Raw genomic sequence first — 15,973 nt, 5'->3', positions numbered from 1 at the left:
TTCATTTTCCCCCTTTTTCTATTAGTCTTAAGAACTAAACTGGGAAATTACTTGTTGGTTCTAGCTCAAACCAAAGCCTCTTCTGAGCAAGTTACTTCCAGTTGATCAATCCAAGATCAGATGCTGCTTTTTAGGCATTGTCCTAGACCTTAGTTTTTGAAGTGTGATGCTTGAATAGAAAGATCAGTATCACCTGAGGAGTGGTTACAAATGTTCATAAGCCTCAGCCCAGACCTACTTAATGATTAATGTTAGGCCACTGCAGTTTAGGGAGATCTTAAGGCACAACAGATAAGACAAATAGTCTTTAAACTTCTTTGAAGATTCAAAGTCCGGGGGTGGGGATAGTAATCTGTTTACACCAGACCTCCTTTGATCCTGATGCACACTGAAGTTGCAGTACCGATGGTCTAGAAGACTCATGACTAGCTCTAAACTAGTTCTTCCTTAGTTTGATTTTCTGGAAGAGTTCTGTTTTACACCCTCATGAGCTTGTAAATATGTCTGCTAAGCCTGAGATATTTATTTTTGTAGGTTCTGCTTGAGTTGTTCAACTAGGAAATTCTACTGAAATGTTCTGTTCAGAAGATGGAAGGGCTGAAGAAGAGTTGGAAAGAGGGGAGGCCAACAGCAGATGAGCTAGTCTAAAGAGATTACTTGTCAAATGAGGAGCTGAGGAGACTAGCAGTGCAATCTGGTTTTATTAAAACATTTGGTCTGAGTAACTCATCTCCGTTTCCTAATGGCCAGGTAGGACACGAACAAGGCTCCAACAATTAAGACTCCAAATAGGCCAGCCACCCACAGAGCTTGAGAGTCTACAGGAGACCCTGAGGATGGAAACGTAGGTTAGTATGCTGAAGCCAAGTGATGTTACACCCTAATAGAGACTGCTAGTCTTGAGCTATAGGGAAAAAAAAGCTAGGTCATTCCTTTTGAGGTTCACATTGACCAAACCAGTAAGGAGGATTCAGATATGATTCTCTTTCCACTCACTTGAGTATTTGTGGAGCTTTTCTGAAGAGTCTTGAATGGCTTGGAGTAGAATCAAGGGACCCTTGCTAGAAATCCTAGCAGTGTTGTTCTGAAAATGGATGTCAGAGCTTCTTCTTCCTGTTGGAGAGATGAATTAGGATTTGTTAGTTTTGTACATGTGAGTGGTTGTGGAGTCTAAAACAGGGCTAGGTCCCTTGTCACAGACAACTCTGCTCCATTAAGTTTTTCCTCCAAGAAAAACCTTAATGTGTTAGACACAAAGTCTCAGACTTACTCATTTATATTAATGCTAGCAGCTTGAGAAATTATGATTTTAGACTATCCCCAAACTGTCATCCTTCCTAAGTACAGGTACTTGAATAGCAATGTCTTAAATACTGAGACCCTATGATATAAAGGTACCTGGTAACAGTAACAGCAAAGCTCTGTTTGAATCCTATTTCTATTGCTAACTGTAGGGTCTCTGTACTTCAAAATTTTAGATATCTAAGTGTATATATATCTATCTATATATATCATTGCAGTTAGATGTTGAGTATTTAGTTTACTAAATGATAGTTCTGAAAAGTAGTATGAGGTTTTCTTTTCTACCAGAACAGGCTTAAACCTTCAGGGGTCATGCTGTGCTATGCTTAGTCGCTCAGTTGTGTCCAACTCTTTGTGACCCCCATGGACTGTAGTAGTCCACCAGGCTGCTGTGTCCATGGGGATTCTCCAGGCTAGAATACTGGAGTGGTTTGCTAAGACCTCCCTCCAGGGGATCTTCCCAACCCAGGGATCATCAAGAATCATGACTCTCAATTCAGGAGCCAGGTAAGTGTTGTGGGATCAGGTGGAATATGACTGTATGAGCACTGGGCCTGACCAATTAACACATACTAAGTCTGCAATCCTATGCCATCTATAAGTCTTGAGCTCATGTTGCCAGACCTGCCATCAAGTATAAAAGTCTACATTTATATCTGATACTGCAGAAGTATTTTATTTGATTACAGGCTGTGAACCCACTTGACTCCCTGCTAAGTAAAAATTTATATGGAGAAAAACTAAGGGTGAAAGTTATAAATATAAGCTATTAATCCTGAAATATTTAGAAGGCCTGGAATTCTAGGAGATTCGTTGTATCTCTGTTCCTTTGAATCATGAAAGTACTTAAAAGAAGCCTCGTTAATTAGATGAATCCTCAGTTTGATACATGTGCCACAGACTAAAGGTTAGTACTGGACTCCAAATAACACTTCAGTCTGGCCTCTGGCATAGACAGGTTGGATACTCACGTCTGGCAGGACAGGGTGTCACGCAAGATGGTGTCCCGGCAGGCTGGCAGACCGATGCACTGCAGTGCAGATACACCTGGGAGCCAAAAGAATTGGGATCATGGTCTAGCACATCCTAAGTCTTCAAAGCTGCTCTATCTCCCCCAGGAAGAAGTCAAAGAATTATCAGAAAATTGATAAAGCAAACTGACATCCCAGAAGCACTAAGATATCAGACTCTAGTTGACCCATGTCACACATGCCACAGGCATCCCTTGATTGCTCTGAGGCTATACCAAAAGCCAATGTTACAGGGCCACATCAGCTGAAAAGTGGTACCATGTGGAAACATTTGAGTTGAGGGGGGAGGGTTTCGAGCCCAGCTAAAGAGCAGAGGAGGCATCATACCGGTCCCTTGAGGGCCTGCTTTGCCACCAAGTCCACAAAACTGAAGGTGGAAATGCTGAAGCGCTGGTAGTGAGAAGGAAACAGCAGGTCCGAGGCTTCCCAGACAGGGATCAGTTTTGTCTGATAGTTGTCTCCTGTGTAGGGGCATCTAAGCAAGGATATCCAGCAGTCAAGATGGGCTTCTTGGAGGGACTGTAACATAGGTGCAGGAAAGACGCTCACCCATTCACCAGCAAGGGCCACTGGGGCTGGAGCAGGGCGTCTGCGCTGGGTGTCGCCCAACACTGGTCCAGGCGCAGCTGGAGACTGGGGTCTGTTCTCTGATGGATGGAGACTTCCACATAGATGGGATCCCGAAGCAACTTCACCACTGGGTAGTCACTAGCCGTGTAGTAGGAGCGATAGCGTTTATCTGCAACAGGCCAAAACAAGTTGAAGCAGTAAAGAGCTTGGAACCTCTAGGTGGCTTGGTATAGACCATCACCCACATAAACACCTTCAGAAGGAATAATATCTTGTAACCAAGTTAGGGTCTTCACGCCCAGAAAAGGACTTAGACTAGGGGCCAGATAGTCTACCCAAGAGGGTCTTACCCTTGGCAATCTTAAGTTCCAGAGTGAGGTTTCCAGGCTGGATCTCAGGAAGGGGTGGTGGGAGTGTAAGAACCTGGACATTAACTGGGAGAGCACTGCTACTCCCAGAGTAGCTACAACTGACTTGGAGCCTGCAGAAAAATAAAGATTTTAGCTACTCTCTTCAGTGGGTAGATCTTGTCACCTCTTTAAGGTTTGAGGAATCATTTCTTAAGTATCAGGTGTTAGAACAAGTTTATAAACAAGTGGGGCTTGGTTCTGGCCTTGTGAAAGCTATCATTTGGGAGACCAATAGGTAAACAAGATCCATGTTAGAGAGTTTGATATAACACTGAGCCACCAGGGAAGCATAGACTATTATATACTGAATCGATAAACAAAGTCCTACTGTATAGGACAGGAGTCTATTCAATATCCTGTCATAAGCCATGATGGAAATATGAAAAAGATGTGTAACTGAAGTCACTTTGTACAGCAGAAATTAACACATTATAAATCAACTATACTTCAATAGATTTCAAAACATAGTTATGGTTCTATGATAAACAGGTGTGTTCTCTGGAGGCGTTAGGGAAATTGTTGCAGGTAATTTGATAAGGGAAAATGAAAAGCAGTAACTGAGAGGTAGAGGAGAGAAGGGTAAAGTATGGAAGCAAGAAGTCTGGGGTCCATTGAATACGCTATGGAAGCACAATCTGAGGTTAGGGAACAGTTAGGGAAGGATTGAGAACACAGGGAAAGTTTTGGCTGGAGAAGTAGCAGCAGTTTCATGCAGGACCCTGCAAGTTATGTTCATAATATAAAGTTTAAGCTCTGGAAGACAAAGAGAAATCTTTAAGTATGCTAGCTAAGGTTTATTAAAAAGATGCATTTTACTACAGCTTAGATATTGGAGGTAGAAGGAAGAGACTAGAGTGAGAAACAAAGACCCAGTGAAACGAAAGTGAAGTCAGGTTGAGTCTGAGGCTTAGATCAAGTTGGTGGTAATAACGCAAGGCTACTAGATCAAATAATGGTCTGGGAGACTGGATAGTCAAGGCAATAGAGACTCTGCCATCATGAGGAAGATGGTCGTTTATGGTCATTTGTGAGTGTTTTCTCTAGAATTCCTGTTTATGGAAGGAAATTCAGGCATTCTGGTCAAGCAAGGTCAGGTTAACTAAGACCTTTACCTGAAGATACTGTCTCGCATAATAGAACCACGGCTCCAAGTTCTCACATCCCGAGCTGCAACCAGCTCATTTTCATATACTGCCTGCTTTCCAGTGATCTGCAAGGGCAGGTAAAGAATTCCTGTCACTCCTGCAAGCCAGATGCTGCTTCACTCAATTTTGCTTTGATCCAGCACTCAGAAAGGATGCCTATTGACTAGCAGGGAAATTATCACTTCACCTTACTTTCAGGACAAAGGAACAGGAAGGGGCTTTGAGTACTGCAATGAGGAAGCCAGAAATACCACTGATCTCAGCCGATTTCCCTGGTCCTTTCCCAGGGCAGTGTGCTGGGAGGAACCTGTTATTTGTTCTTCTCCAGCTTGGTAAGGGGGTCTAGCCCCTCACTAGAGGGCAGGTGGGATGACTTAGCCAAGTGCCCAGCGGAGGTTTCTGCTTTCTCAGTAGTGAAGACCCCTCTATCCTAGAGACCATCCCACACGACAAGCAGTAGTCAGGTACATTCTTCACGGCTCAGCTAGTCCAGTTCTCCCCTAGTCGCTCGGGCATTCCTGAGCAACTTAAACAGAGCCCAGGGTCAGCTCTTCTCACCCATTTTGTAGTACCACAGGTAGTAAATGGAAACCGGAACAGAACAAAAGTGTGTGTTGCCATCACAGGTTTACATTCACTGTCATTCCTGAAGGCCAAGTGCACAGAATTCAAGAGCAGTGGGGGCGAGGTCACGTTCCGGGACACAGCGATAGAGAAGTGGCCATCTTGGGTACAGCGTGAGGTCACTGAAACAGCAGAGCAACTGTGCTGAAGGCAGGTCACCTCGAGTGATTGATCCAGCCAGACAAGAGTCTAAAAATTACAGTTTCATTACTTTAAATTCCCCACCCTCCGCTCCCCCCACTAGAAAAGCTGAAATTCCACCTAATGACCTCGAGGCAGGTTCAGCCACCCAGAGTTTAACCGGGGCTTTGGATGGGCACTTGGGTTTGAATCTTGCCTCCACTACTTACTGTGTATTTAACTTCCTTGTATCAGCTTCACCTGTAGAATGAAGATAGCCATACCTGCTATTTCACTCATCACAGCTAGGATTAAGAGCTTAGAATTGTGTAGCATCTTGTTTCATGAGGGTCATTTTTACATGAGAAAGACTTGGAGCATGATTTGGGACAGTGTTCTTTTGAAATAAGGCTCACAATCAGCCACCAGATTGGCTAATTTCTTGAAAGTGGTCAAGTTTCTATCAACTAGCATCCTGTACATAGACTTAGCTTCCTGAGTTCATTGAATGTTATTTGCTTTCTGTTGGATTCTAGGAGAATACACAATGGAAGACTGTAGAAAGCGGCGTCACTGAAGGTCAAATGTTCTTAGGAGGTACTTAAACGTTAACCTTTGGTCATCTTTCAGTATTTTGCCTTCTGGATGGGGGGTGAAGGAGATAACCCTCCTTTGGGTTTAGTAAATGGTAATTGCAGGCACTCTTCAGCTGATTTCAAAAATATAGCGACTCACCTGTGTTTCCGTAGTAACAGGAAATGACCTCTTCAGAGTTGTAGCAGCAGCCTAGCTGTTCACAGTCTCCTTGGGTGATGGGTGAAGGAGCACAGGGCAGTCGGTCCCACACTGGGACAGAGTCACAAAGGCCAGTATTTGGGACAGCTAGGGTAGATAGAGAAGAGTAACTCCAACTAGGTAAAAAAGTCTAGTCTTTAAGAAGAGATCTTTTCAATACAAAACATTAAGTTCCCATAGATATCTATGTGAGTGGAAGAGATATTTACATACTAGAAATTAAGTCTGGATTATAAAGTTCACTATTTCGTTACCTTATAAGAGTGCCCTGAAATGAGTACTCTTTGGAAGAGGAAATATGAATAAGATTGGTAGAAGTGAGACTTTATTAAAGAATTCTTCCTTCTGTTCTTTAAAAAGGTGCTTAATCTTAGTGTACTCTAAATTACCATCATTTTGAAATGCAGTTCAGTAAGTGGGGAGTGGGGCCTATGATTATGTATTTTATCAGTATTACTCCACTGGGCTATCACATAACAAGGCAGATGTGAAGAATTGTAAGATCAACTCTTGGGACCTTTCTGGGAATCCAGTGGTTAAGACTCTGTTTCCACTGCAGAGTTTTGGGTTTGATCTGGTTGGGACCAAAGATCCCACATGCTGCACAGTATGGTTATAAGTTTAAAAACAGAAGTTTGACTTTTTATGACTAAGATAGGGCTCTTGGTGGGGGCAAGGCAAGATTCACTGGAGTTGAGCTGGCATTGTACCTTCCTGTTAATCACAAAGTTAAATACCAAGTTAAGCAGTTGAGTAGCCCCAGCTGAAGGGACTGAGCCCTATTCTCAATGCAGTCTGCTTCTTGAAGGCATTTGCTGAGTTTCCTTGATAACTTCAGCTTCCTTCCTGGCCCTTCAGCAGGGAGGATCTCTGGTCCTGGGATAACTCTTGGTTGAATCTCAGCTCTGCCACCTACCAGTGAGGGGACCTTGGAAAGCTCCCTGCTGGGGCTAGCAATACTGCTGCTGAGTTGGGATTACAGGTAACATGTGAAATACCCCTCACAGTTCCTGAGCCCCGAGTAATTGCTCAGGTGGTGGTTATCCTAGGGTCACCTGTGAAGAAAAGCTGGAAGACAGTTCTCAATGGGTGCCCAGTATCACCGCACAGAATGGGTAGAAGATACCCAAGGACACATTTCAGGCAGCTCCACTCCACCCAGAACCCGAAGTTTCCAGCCCTTACCTGGGAGATTCATAGGACACTTGAAGAGTTTTGTCTCTATAACTGTTCCAAGTCCACTCGCACCTGCTCTTTCAATTCCAACAGGCATGATGTAGTGGGAGTCCTGGAGAGACAGGCCCAAGGAGTCAGCCTGGATGGTGGCACAGGCATCTCAGCCTTCCTAAGGACAGGCCATACTTACCCACTCAGTGACATAGCAGCCACTGTAGGAGGCTTCCACCACCAGGGAGCTGCCAGGGCCCTCGCTGACCCAGGTGCCACAGTCAGAGTCATTCTGCAGGCTGTGTGGCAGCCCACGGTTATCTAGGAGTGGGGATGAGGGAGAACACACATGTGGTCATTCATCCCTGTCACCAGTGCTGGGAAGGGACAGCCAGATTTGCCTTAGACTCAAGAGCAGCTGCCAAGAAAGGAGAAACAAGAGGGGAATCAGGTTTAGAGGTGAAGTTATACTTTAGATTACTTCTATAGAGAAACAGCAGAGTTTAGCAAAGGTGGGGAGGCATTCGGACAGAAAGCAGAGGCCAGTTTTACACAGTAGAGGAGACATGCCATTGCCTAGCTCAGCCTTCGAACTTACCCCATGCTACTAGTGCAGGAGGAGTCTCCATCTCTTGGCTGAGAGGGTTTATGGTGAGTTGAAAGCTCCTTAGCCCACAGCGTAGTTCATCAGGATACTCAGGTACCTCGGTCTCATGCTGGATATTCAGACCAAGAGACGATGGAAAACAGAGCCAGACAAACTGCAGCAGCAGCCACATGGTGCTGCTAGGAGCCTTGCTGACTGCTCTCCTAGTCCTGCACTTCCTTTCCCAAGAGCCTGTGCTCCCCATGCCCCTTAAGTACAGAGAGAAAGCTGGTTTCAGGTGCACATCTGTGTAGTATGCAGGTGGGACTCTTTTGGAAAGGGTGATTCCTCCAGCATCATTCACTTGAGGCCACAGCCTGCAGCTGCACCACGTTAATATTGAAATCAGGCAGTCTTCAGAGCCCAGGAACAATGTGGTACATTTTAGCTAAAATAGGTTTCCTCACAGTTGCTCAGTGTAGCACTTATCTTACTAGCTTATTGACCTTCTTTTAGAATCTTGCATGTTTGGGTATAAATCCTAGCTCTGCCACTTATGAGTTGTGTGAACTGGTAAGTCACTACCTCTCAGAAACTCAGTCTTCCCAGCTGTAAATTGGGAATATCTCCCAGCAGAAGAGGGCGTCACAGGTGTTGCAGTGATAAAGGATTCACCTACCAATGCAGGAGACACAGGAAATGCAGGTTAGATTTCTGGGTCGGGAAGATCCCCTGGAGTAGGAAATGGCAACCCACTACAGTATTTTGCCCTGGAAAACTCCACAGACAAAGGAGTCTGGCGGGCTACAGTCCATGGGTCATAAAGAATCAGACACACCTGACCGAGTGCTCACACACCTGGCGGGAATGTTCATCTGATTGTATTCAGCCTAACATTTATCATGTGAACAATTTTCCCAAGCTGACGAAGAATCTTAGTCAAAGCATTGAGAACTTATAACCAGGTATCTCTAATTCTCTTCAACTCATTGGAAAAGGCCCTGATACTAGGAAAGATTGAAGGCAGGAGGAGAAGGGGACAACAGAGGATGAGATGGTTGGGTGGCATCACCAACTCAATCGACATGAGTTTGAGCAAATTCTGGGAAATAGTGAAGGACAAGGAAGCCTGGTGTGCTGCAGTCCATGGGTTACAAAGAGCTGGACACAACTGAGCAACTTAACAACAACGGCAATAAAAGCGAACAAATAAGCACGTGTCTTCCCAGTGAAACTGCATGACAAACAGCATTGAGGGAATGCTGGCCTCTTCCCTCAGCGATGGGACCTGACTTTCCAACATCTGGATTGGGTTTGGCCACGAGTCCATCACATCCCATTTACTTGCTCACAGGACTTACCACACTGGATTTTAATGGCCTCTTATTGACTCAGTGTCCCTATTAGAAGCAATTGAGGGCAGGGACTATGTTTTATTTTTCACTGCATCCTGAAAGCATTAGACAGTGTGTACTCAGTGTTGCCTGAGGAAAGAATGGATCGATGAACACGCTTGCATTAGTAGCCATGTCCTAAGGCCAACTCCCTTGAAAATGTGGTTTCCCAACCTCACTGGTATAGATTCATTTCTGTGATGATCTCAAACTGATAACAATCTTTAGGTGTTCTTTCTTCAAGTCATTATACATGTGATTGCAAGTATAAGAATAAAGAGGGATACAACAAACTAGTAAATAAAACAAAAAAGAAGCAGACTCATAGAAATAGAGAACAAGCTAGTTGGGAGAGGTAGGAGAGGGACAACATACAGGTAGGAGGAAAAGGGTTATTATGAAAATATATAAAATCATCTGTGTGAAACTTTTGAAAATTGTAAATCATCTACCCTGATGATGAAGGGTGAATCCCAAGATACACCAGCAGGGCTGAGATGAGGCGATTTCACACTTACTTCTGTGCTAAATCCTCTAAGGACATCTTTATTCAATGACACGACTCAGTTTCCTGAGAGAAAATGTACTGATAGTGTGTGATCCACTTTGAGAAGTCCCTATCATCTCAAAAGTAACTCTCTGCCCTTGGGATCTGGAAGGGAAAATGCTGTTCTTAGTCTTTTCTTATGTTAGACTCACCCGATCATTTAAAAATAATTTCAGTAGGACTACAGGTAGAATGGACTTCTCAGGTGGCACTAGTGGTGAAGAAGCTGTCTGCCAATGAAGGAGATGTAAGAGACGGGTTCAATCACTGGGACGGGAAGATCCCTGGAGGAGGGCATGGCAACCCCCTCCAGTATTCTTGCCTGGAGAATCCCAAGGGCAGAGGAGCCTGGCAGGCTACAGTCCAGAGGGTCGCACAGAGTCAGACACAACTGAAGTGACTTAGCACTCACATACAAGGAGAATATAAATCACCATAAATTGTAGACTTATGGAAAGCCCCGTCATCACTTTGCGTATTCTAGGTATACTCATCTAGGTCCACTTTGTGTCACCTACCAGAGGACTGGATTACACCCCTGTCTATCCAGGGTCCTCAGCTTGTAGACAGCAGTTCACGGGATTTCTCAGTCTCCATAAACATGTGGGCAAATTCCTCATAATAAATATATGTCTCTGTCCCCTACTTGTTCTGTTTCTCTGGAGAACCCTAACTCAAACACTGCTCATTCCTCATTCACTGGTCTCGCCCCTGAGAGTTCCCAAGAGACGGGAGGACAAGAACAGCTTGTGATACCAAGAAGGGCCGTGTGGGACTCCTGGGCACAAAGCCTTCCTGTGTCCCCCGTTTATGATTGCAGGAAACAGCCTTCGTTCAGCTTCCATGACCTCCCCTGAGTCCCTGTGGGCAGATTCAAACAACCGTTAATTAGGGAAAGGAGATAATGTGAGACCAGGGAGAAACAAATGGTCAAGAGAAATAGTGCAGCCTTGGGACAAGGTCCTAGTTCCTTATCAATGGATACACATAACAATATCTTTGAATGTTTCACAGATATTGAAAATGTCTCCAGGTGGGAGAAATTAACGATTAATGATGGCATGCTACTTATAAGCATGAAGACCACCCTAGACCAATTGGAACCTGCAGATTGATGATGCTGACTCCTACTTACCTCGCCACCAACCAAACAGAACAATGTCCACAAGTTGATAACCCTCTTCAAACTATTACTATAAAACTACTTACTATCCTCTTCAAGTGGAGACACAGGACACAGTTTTTCAAGGCAGGAGCCCACTGTGTCCCCCTTTCCCCAGCAAAGTAATAAAGCTACTCATTTCTACTTCTCCAAAGCACTGTCTCCACATTTCACTTGGCTCTGGTGAACAGAGGCCAGGTTTTTAGGCAGCACCTGCACCAGTGGGGAAAAGCAACATCTGATTTCCAAAAATCTCAGTCAGAATGATACCATGCAGGGACCTCTGGGGTTCCTGGGCACAGAGAATTTCTGTGTCCCCCATTTCTTTGACTTTAGAAAACAGCCTTTATTCAGCCTCCATGACCTTCTCTGAGTTTCAATGGGCAGATCCAAGCAGTTGTTAATTAGGGGAGAGAAGAGATGTGAGACTAAGAGAAACAGTCAAGAGTAGGCTTCAGACAAGGTCCTGTTTCCCATCAAGGGATACACACAAAAATATGTTTGAGTTATTTTGCAGATACTGAAGCCCCCTTCAGGTGGGGAAGTTAATGACCAAGGATGGTGGGCTGCCCACAAGCGTGTAGACCCCAGACCAGTTGGATCTGAAAGTTGATGATGCTGACTCTCACTTACCTCACCATCAACCCATCAGAAGAATGTCCATGAGCTGATCATGTCTTCTTTGAGCAATTACTATAAAACCTCTCAATATTTTCCCCAAGTGGGGACACATAGTTTTGAGGGCATGAGCCTGCTATGTCCCTCTCCCTTTGCCCAGCAAAACAACAAAGCTATCCTCTTCTGGTTCAACCAAAACTCTGTCTCTGAGATTTGACCCAGCACCAGTGTACAGAGAACTGAGATTTCGGTATCAAGTCTGGGCTTATCTTTTTTAGTTACATATGAACGTTTCAGTTTAAACTAAAGAATAAGCTATGCCAAGTTAACTAATATGTTCCTGATCAAAAATGGGCACACACAATGATTTCTTTTCAGATTGGCTTTGGACAGCAGTTTCCTTGCTGTGACTGGAGTGTGCCCTCCTGGCTGGAGGGTGGGGTATCATATAAACAAAGCCCCAGGAAGCCCTTGCCAAGTGTGGAAAAGCAATAATCAAAATTACCCCTCAAATATGGAGGACCAATTAGACCACTGTATGTGCCAATCAGTAGCGGGCACCCAGCTGTTCTTGGTGTGTGGTGGAAATTAGGACACTTTGCTTCTGAAGGAGGATATTAGGCAATGTACTGTAAGTATCTGCATGGTTTTCCTTCTCAGCAAGCAGGAATAAATTTTGAGCCTGAGTCAGTCGTGAGGTGATAAGCCTCAACCCCAGGTCTTCTTCTGACTTCCTCCCTCCCTTCCTGGCCAGGAAACCCTCTGCCCTGGCTGCCCAGCCCCACTCTGGGTGCTCTGATTTTGTCTTGCCTCTCCTGCTTCACCCCTTCCTCTGCCACCAAGACCATTTCCAGTAGGGGAAATTATTCTTCCTTTCCTCACAGGTAGGAGGGGCCCAGCTGAACAGCCTTTTGGACTTTGAGAAGAACGGCTCTCTCTCTCTCAAAGTGAAAGAGTAGTTAAGAAAGTCATCATTCTTTCTTTCTTAATTACTTTCTTAATTACATCATTCATTCTTAATTACTATTAAGAAAGAGATAGCAGAGTAAGTTGCTAAAGAAAAATAAGAACTAAAATTGAAGACTTCAGGGTGGGAATATCAGGTAAAGTTGGTGTGAGTTTTCTGGCCTATACAGTCTCTATTATAATACATGTCCCCCTCCTTAATTATGCTCAACTGGACACCAGCCATATGTGATAAGGATCCACACTAATCCCATTTTAACTTGATTACCTCTATAAACACCCAATTTCTAAATAATGTCACATTTTTGTATGATAGCAGATAGGTTAGGGGGTCCTCAGAGAAAGAGAACTGGAAATGGCCTTCTTGACATAAGAAAAGTCGTTTTGGCCTAAGCCATTTTGTGATCTAAGATGGGCACAATGCTTGCCCTTGAACACATCTCAGTAATCAATGATTTTAAGGGAACAAAGGAATGCAGGAACAGAGAAGAGGCAAACAAGAGTGCAGTGACTGAAGCAGAGGCCTAACTCATTCTCAAGGGATGTATGTAACAATCTGATACTTGTCTTTGAGTTCTGCAGGAACTAAGACCCCCCAAACAGGTGGAGGACTAATGGTGATGTCGACTCTCCTGACTTCAATTAACTAAAGACTGGACTCTGTCAACCTCTGTCTCAGTTTCGTGCTAAATTCTCTGCTCAAGCCCCTTCCTGGAGAAGGAAATGGCAACCCACTCCGGTGTTCTTGCCGGGAAAATCCCAGAGGAGCCTGGTGGAATACAGTCCATGGGGTTGCAAAGAGTTGGATATGACGGAGCACACACACAAGCCCTTTAGGAAAATGCATGTTAAAACTTAGCTTAAAACTTCTCCAATTTTGCGGTTCAGGAGACACTGCTTTGGGAAAGATCCCTGGTGTTCTTACTTGCTTCAAGTAGATAAGTCCTTCCTTCTCCCAGTCTTTGGCTTGGTTGTGTCTTTTGGTTCAACATTTACCAAGAGGTAAACCCAGTCACATTTTCTGGACTAGGATTTCAATGTATATTTAGGCACAATTCAGCTCAAAACACCTTGCAAACCGTTGTACAACTGCATCGGTCAAACTAGTCTTTGCTTGCCCCCCCCCCCTTTTTTTTAATGACATGAGAACTTTATGTATACAGTGAATACTTCTGTTTCTTTTTCTTTTTTTTTTTCCTTTGAGTACTTTCATTTTTTATTTTTATAATCATTCTTTCCTTGTTAAAAGCTCTTTTAAACATTCCCAACTTCAGCTAACTAAAGGGATTTTTAAGTTCCTTTCTGTTTAGATGAAAAAGGTCAGTAATGCATACAACGGCTGAGTTGACTGGTACCAATCAATGGCTGTTTCAGTTCAGAGAGGAGGGCAGACCAGTGAGCTAGGACAGCTTCAGGGTAGACAATTTAGGAGGAAATGCTCACATTGGCCATTGCCTTATGCTGGATAACTACCCTAGTATGACTGCTCTCAGCTAACTGGAGTTAACTGGGTAATTAATTTATGAAGTTTATTGTGTCTGACAATACTTTGTATACTTATAGTTCTTATATTTTACTTCAACTTGACTGTAATCAGGATATAGCCTTGCTTTTCTAGCCATGTGCCTTATATACATGGCTTCCTCTTCATGAGATACCTAAAGCTTCATTTCTATTTGACCAGTCCTGTCACAATTGAATAAAGGTTCTCGAAAGCCTTCCCCTTGGACCAGCAGCATCAGCTTTACCTGGAGACTTATAAGGGCTGCAAGTTTGGGGCCTCACTCCAGATCTAGTGATTAGAAACTCTGACTGGGGCCCAGTGGTCTATGGTTAAGTCTTCCAGGTAATTCTGACACACAGTCAGGCTTGAGAGCCACTGCCTTAGGGTAGAACACCCAAGTCCACTTCTCCATGAAACATTTCCTGATCGCCCAGCTGGAGGGAATTCCTACCTAGTTTTAAAAACCAACACTTGTTATCTGTATTCCTCCTGGGACAGTAACAATTCAGGACTCTCCCTTTCTGGATTGTAATGTCTTTGAAGCACATGTCTCACTCATCTTTGTGTACTCCACATTACTTACCATATATTTGAGATGAGTGAACTCTGGTCCACTGGCCCAGTGGTTTGCATCCATGCTTTAGACATGGGGGTCCCCAATCTCCAGGATCTAATGCCTAATGATCTGAGGTGGAGCGGATGTAATAATAGAAATAAAGTGCACAATAAATGTAATGTGTTCAAACCATTTTGAAATCATCCAAATCCCCACCCCCAACCTGCTCTGTAGAAAAACTGTCTTCCATAAAAACTAACACCTCGTGCCAATAAGGTTGGGGTTGCTTCTTAGGGGAAGCTGGTTTTGCAAGGCCTCCTTCCTACTGGCCACAAGTCTGTGTTTCTGTGCTAACTGAGCATGTGAATGACACTTCCTGTTTTCTCCAGGGGAAGACCCAGGCTCCTTAGCATGGCCACTCCTCCCTAATTATGTCTCTGTCGATGTTTCTAGGGTGGCTCCTTCTTCCCAGTGGCAAATAAAGATCCTCTGAAGTTTCTCAAACCTGCTCTGACCTCTCCCCTCTGTTCTGTGGTCCATGCTCTTTTCACCTCTGGGATGCCCTGGGACTGTGACATATCAGTCCACAAAGGATGCTGTGGGCATCGGGCTACTGGCCACAGCAGCTGCCCCTGTCTGTGTACCCTGAGGGGGATTCAGGATGTACAAAACAGGATAATGGCCTGGATAGTTCAGGTGCACATTGAAGAAGTGATTTCAGTGAGCCCAGACTTGCTGTCTTCCCCATACATAGAAAAGCACAAAATTCATTAACTTGAGATGTCGGGTTTTCTTTAAATAGCAGCAATCTTTTGATGTTCTGACTACCTGCTTCTTGATTTGTTTGTTTGCAAAAGCGCCCCTACATCCTGGTTCTTCCCTTACCTGTTCAGAGCAGTCCTTCGGAGCTATGAGACGTTGCATCCTGAGCTTAAATCCTCAGCAAATCTGTAGAGCAAAACATAATCGTTAACTTTTAGGTTGTACTTTTGTTTTGTTTTTCTTCTCCCCCAGTCGACAACCCTCTCCTGCTTTGTCTGCTTATTTGCTCCTGTTTGGCTTACTTTTATTTCATTGTATCTTATTTTTTTTTTTTTTCAACTTTTTATTTTGTATTGGAGTATAGTCAATTAACAAGGTTGTGATAGTTTCAGGTGAAGAGCAAAGGGGCTTCGCCATACATACACATGTATCACTACATCTTATTCTTTAATAAGTCTGGTTAAGGCATCACTTCCTCTGGAAACGCTCCCCTGGTCACTGGCCACCTGGCCGGGTTGGGGGCTGTGCCCTGAGCTGCTTAGTGTTTTCTGCTCTCATAACCCTTCCCCGTGCGTCTCATCCTCTGTATGGGTCCTTTACCGCAACGGGGTGCTTGAGGGCAGGGTCTGTCCCTTCTAGCTCAATGTCTTCAATGTAGCAAAGCCTTAGTAGATAACCTGGGACTTCAGCTTGACAAAATTTAAAAATCTCACT

The 15,973-nt window shown here is 44.2% G+C and overlaps 1 protein-coding gene across 1 annotated transcript; it reads right to left on the bottom strand.

Moving 5' to 3' along the window:
• Positions 1 to 726: 726 nt before the first annotated feature.
• On the bottom strand, positions 727 to 7,943 carry ZP4 (zona pellucida glycoprotein 4). Its single transcript, XM_043927092.1, has 12 exons — positions 7,763 to 7,943; positions 7,364 to 7,485; positions 7,177 to 7,285; positions 5,938 to 6,084; positions 5,017 to 5,204; positions 4,426 to 4,523; positions 3,254 to 3,384; positions 2,883 to 3,072; positions 2,661 to 2,808; positions 2,274 to 2,349; positions 997 to 1,113; positions 727 to 830 (listed from the first exon to the last, which is right to left on the bottom strand). Exons 1-12 carry the CDS (start codon positions 7,941 to 7,943, stop codon positions 727 to 729), a joined length of 1,611 nt encoding a protein of 536 aa, XP_043783027.1.
• Positions 7,944 to 15,973: the final 8,030 nt, after the last annotated feature.

Source organism: Cervus elaphus, chromosome 15, assembly GCF_910594005.1.
Source record: "Cervus elaphus chromosome 15, mCerEla1.1, whole genome shotgun sequence".
In the NCBI taxonomy this organism is placed as follows: Eukaryota; Metazoa; Chordata; class Mammalia; order Artiodactyla; family Cervidae; genus Cervus; species Cervus elaphus.
This window is presented reverse-complemented; position numbering and strand designations above follow the sequence as displayed.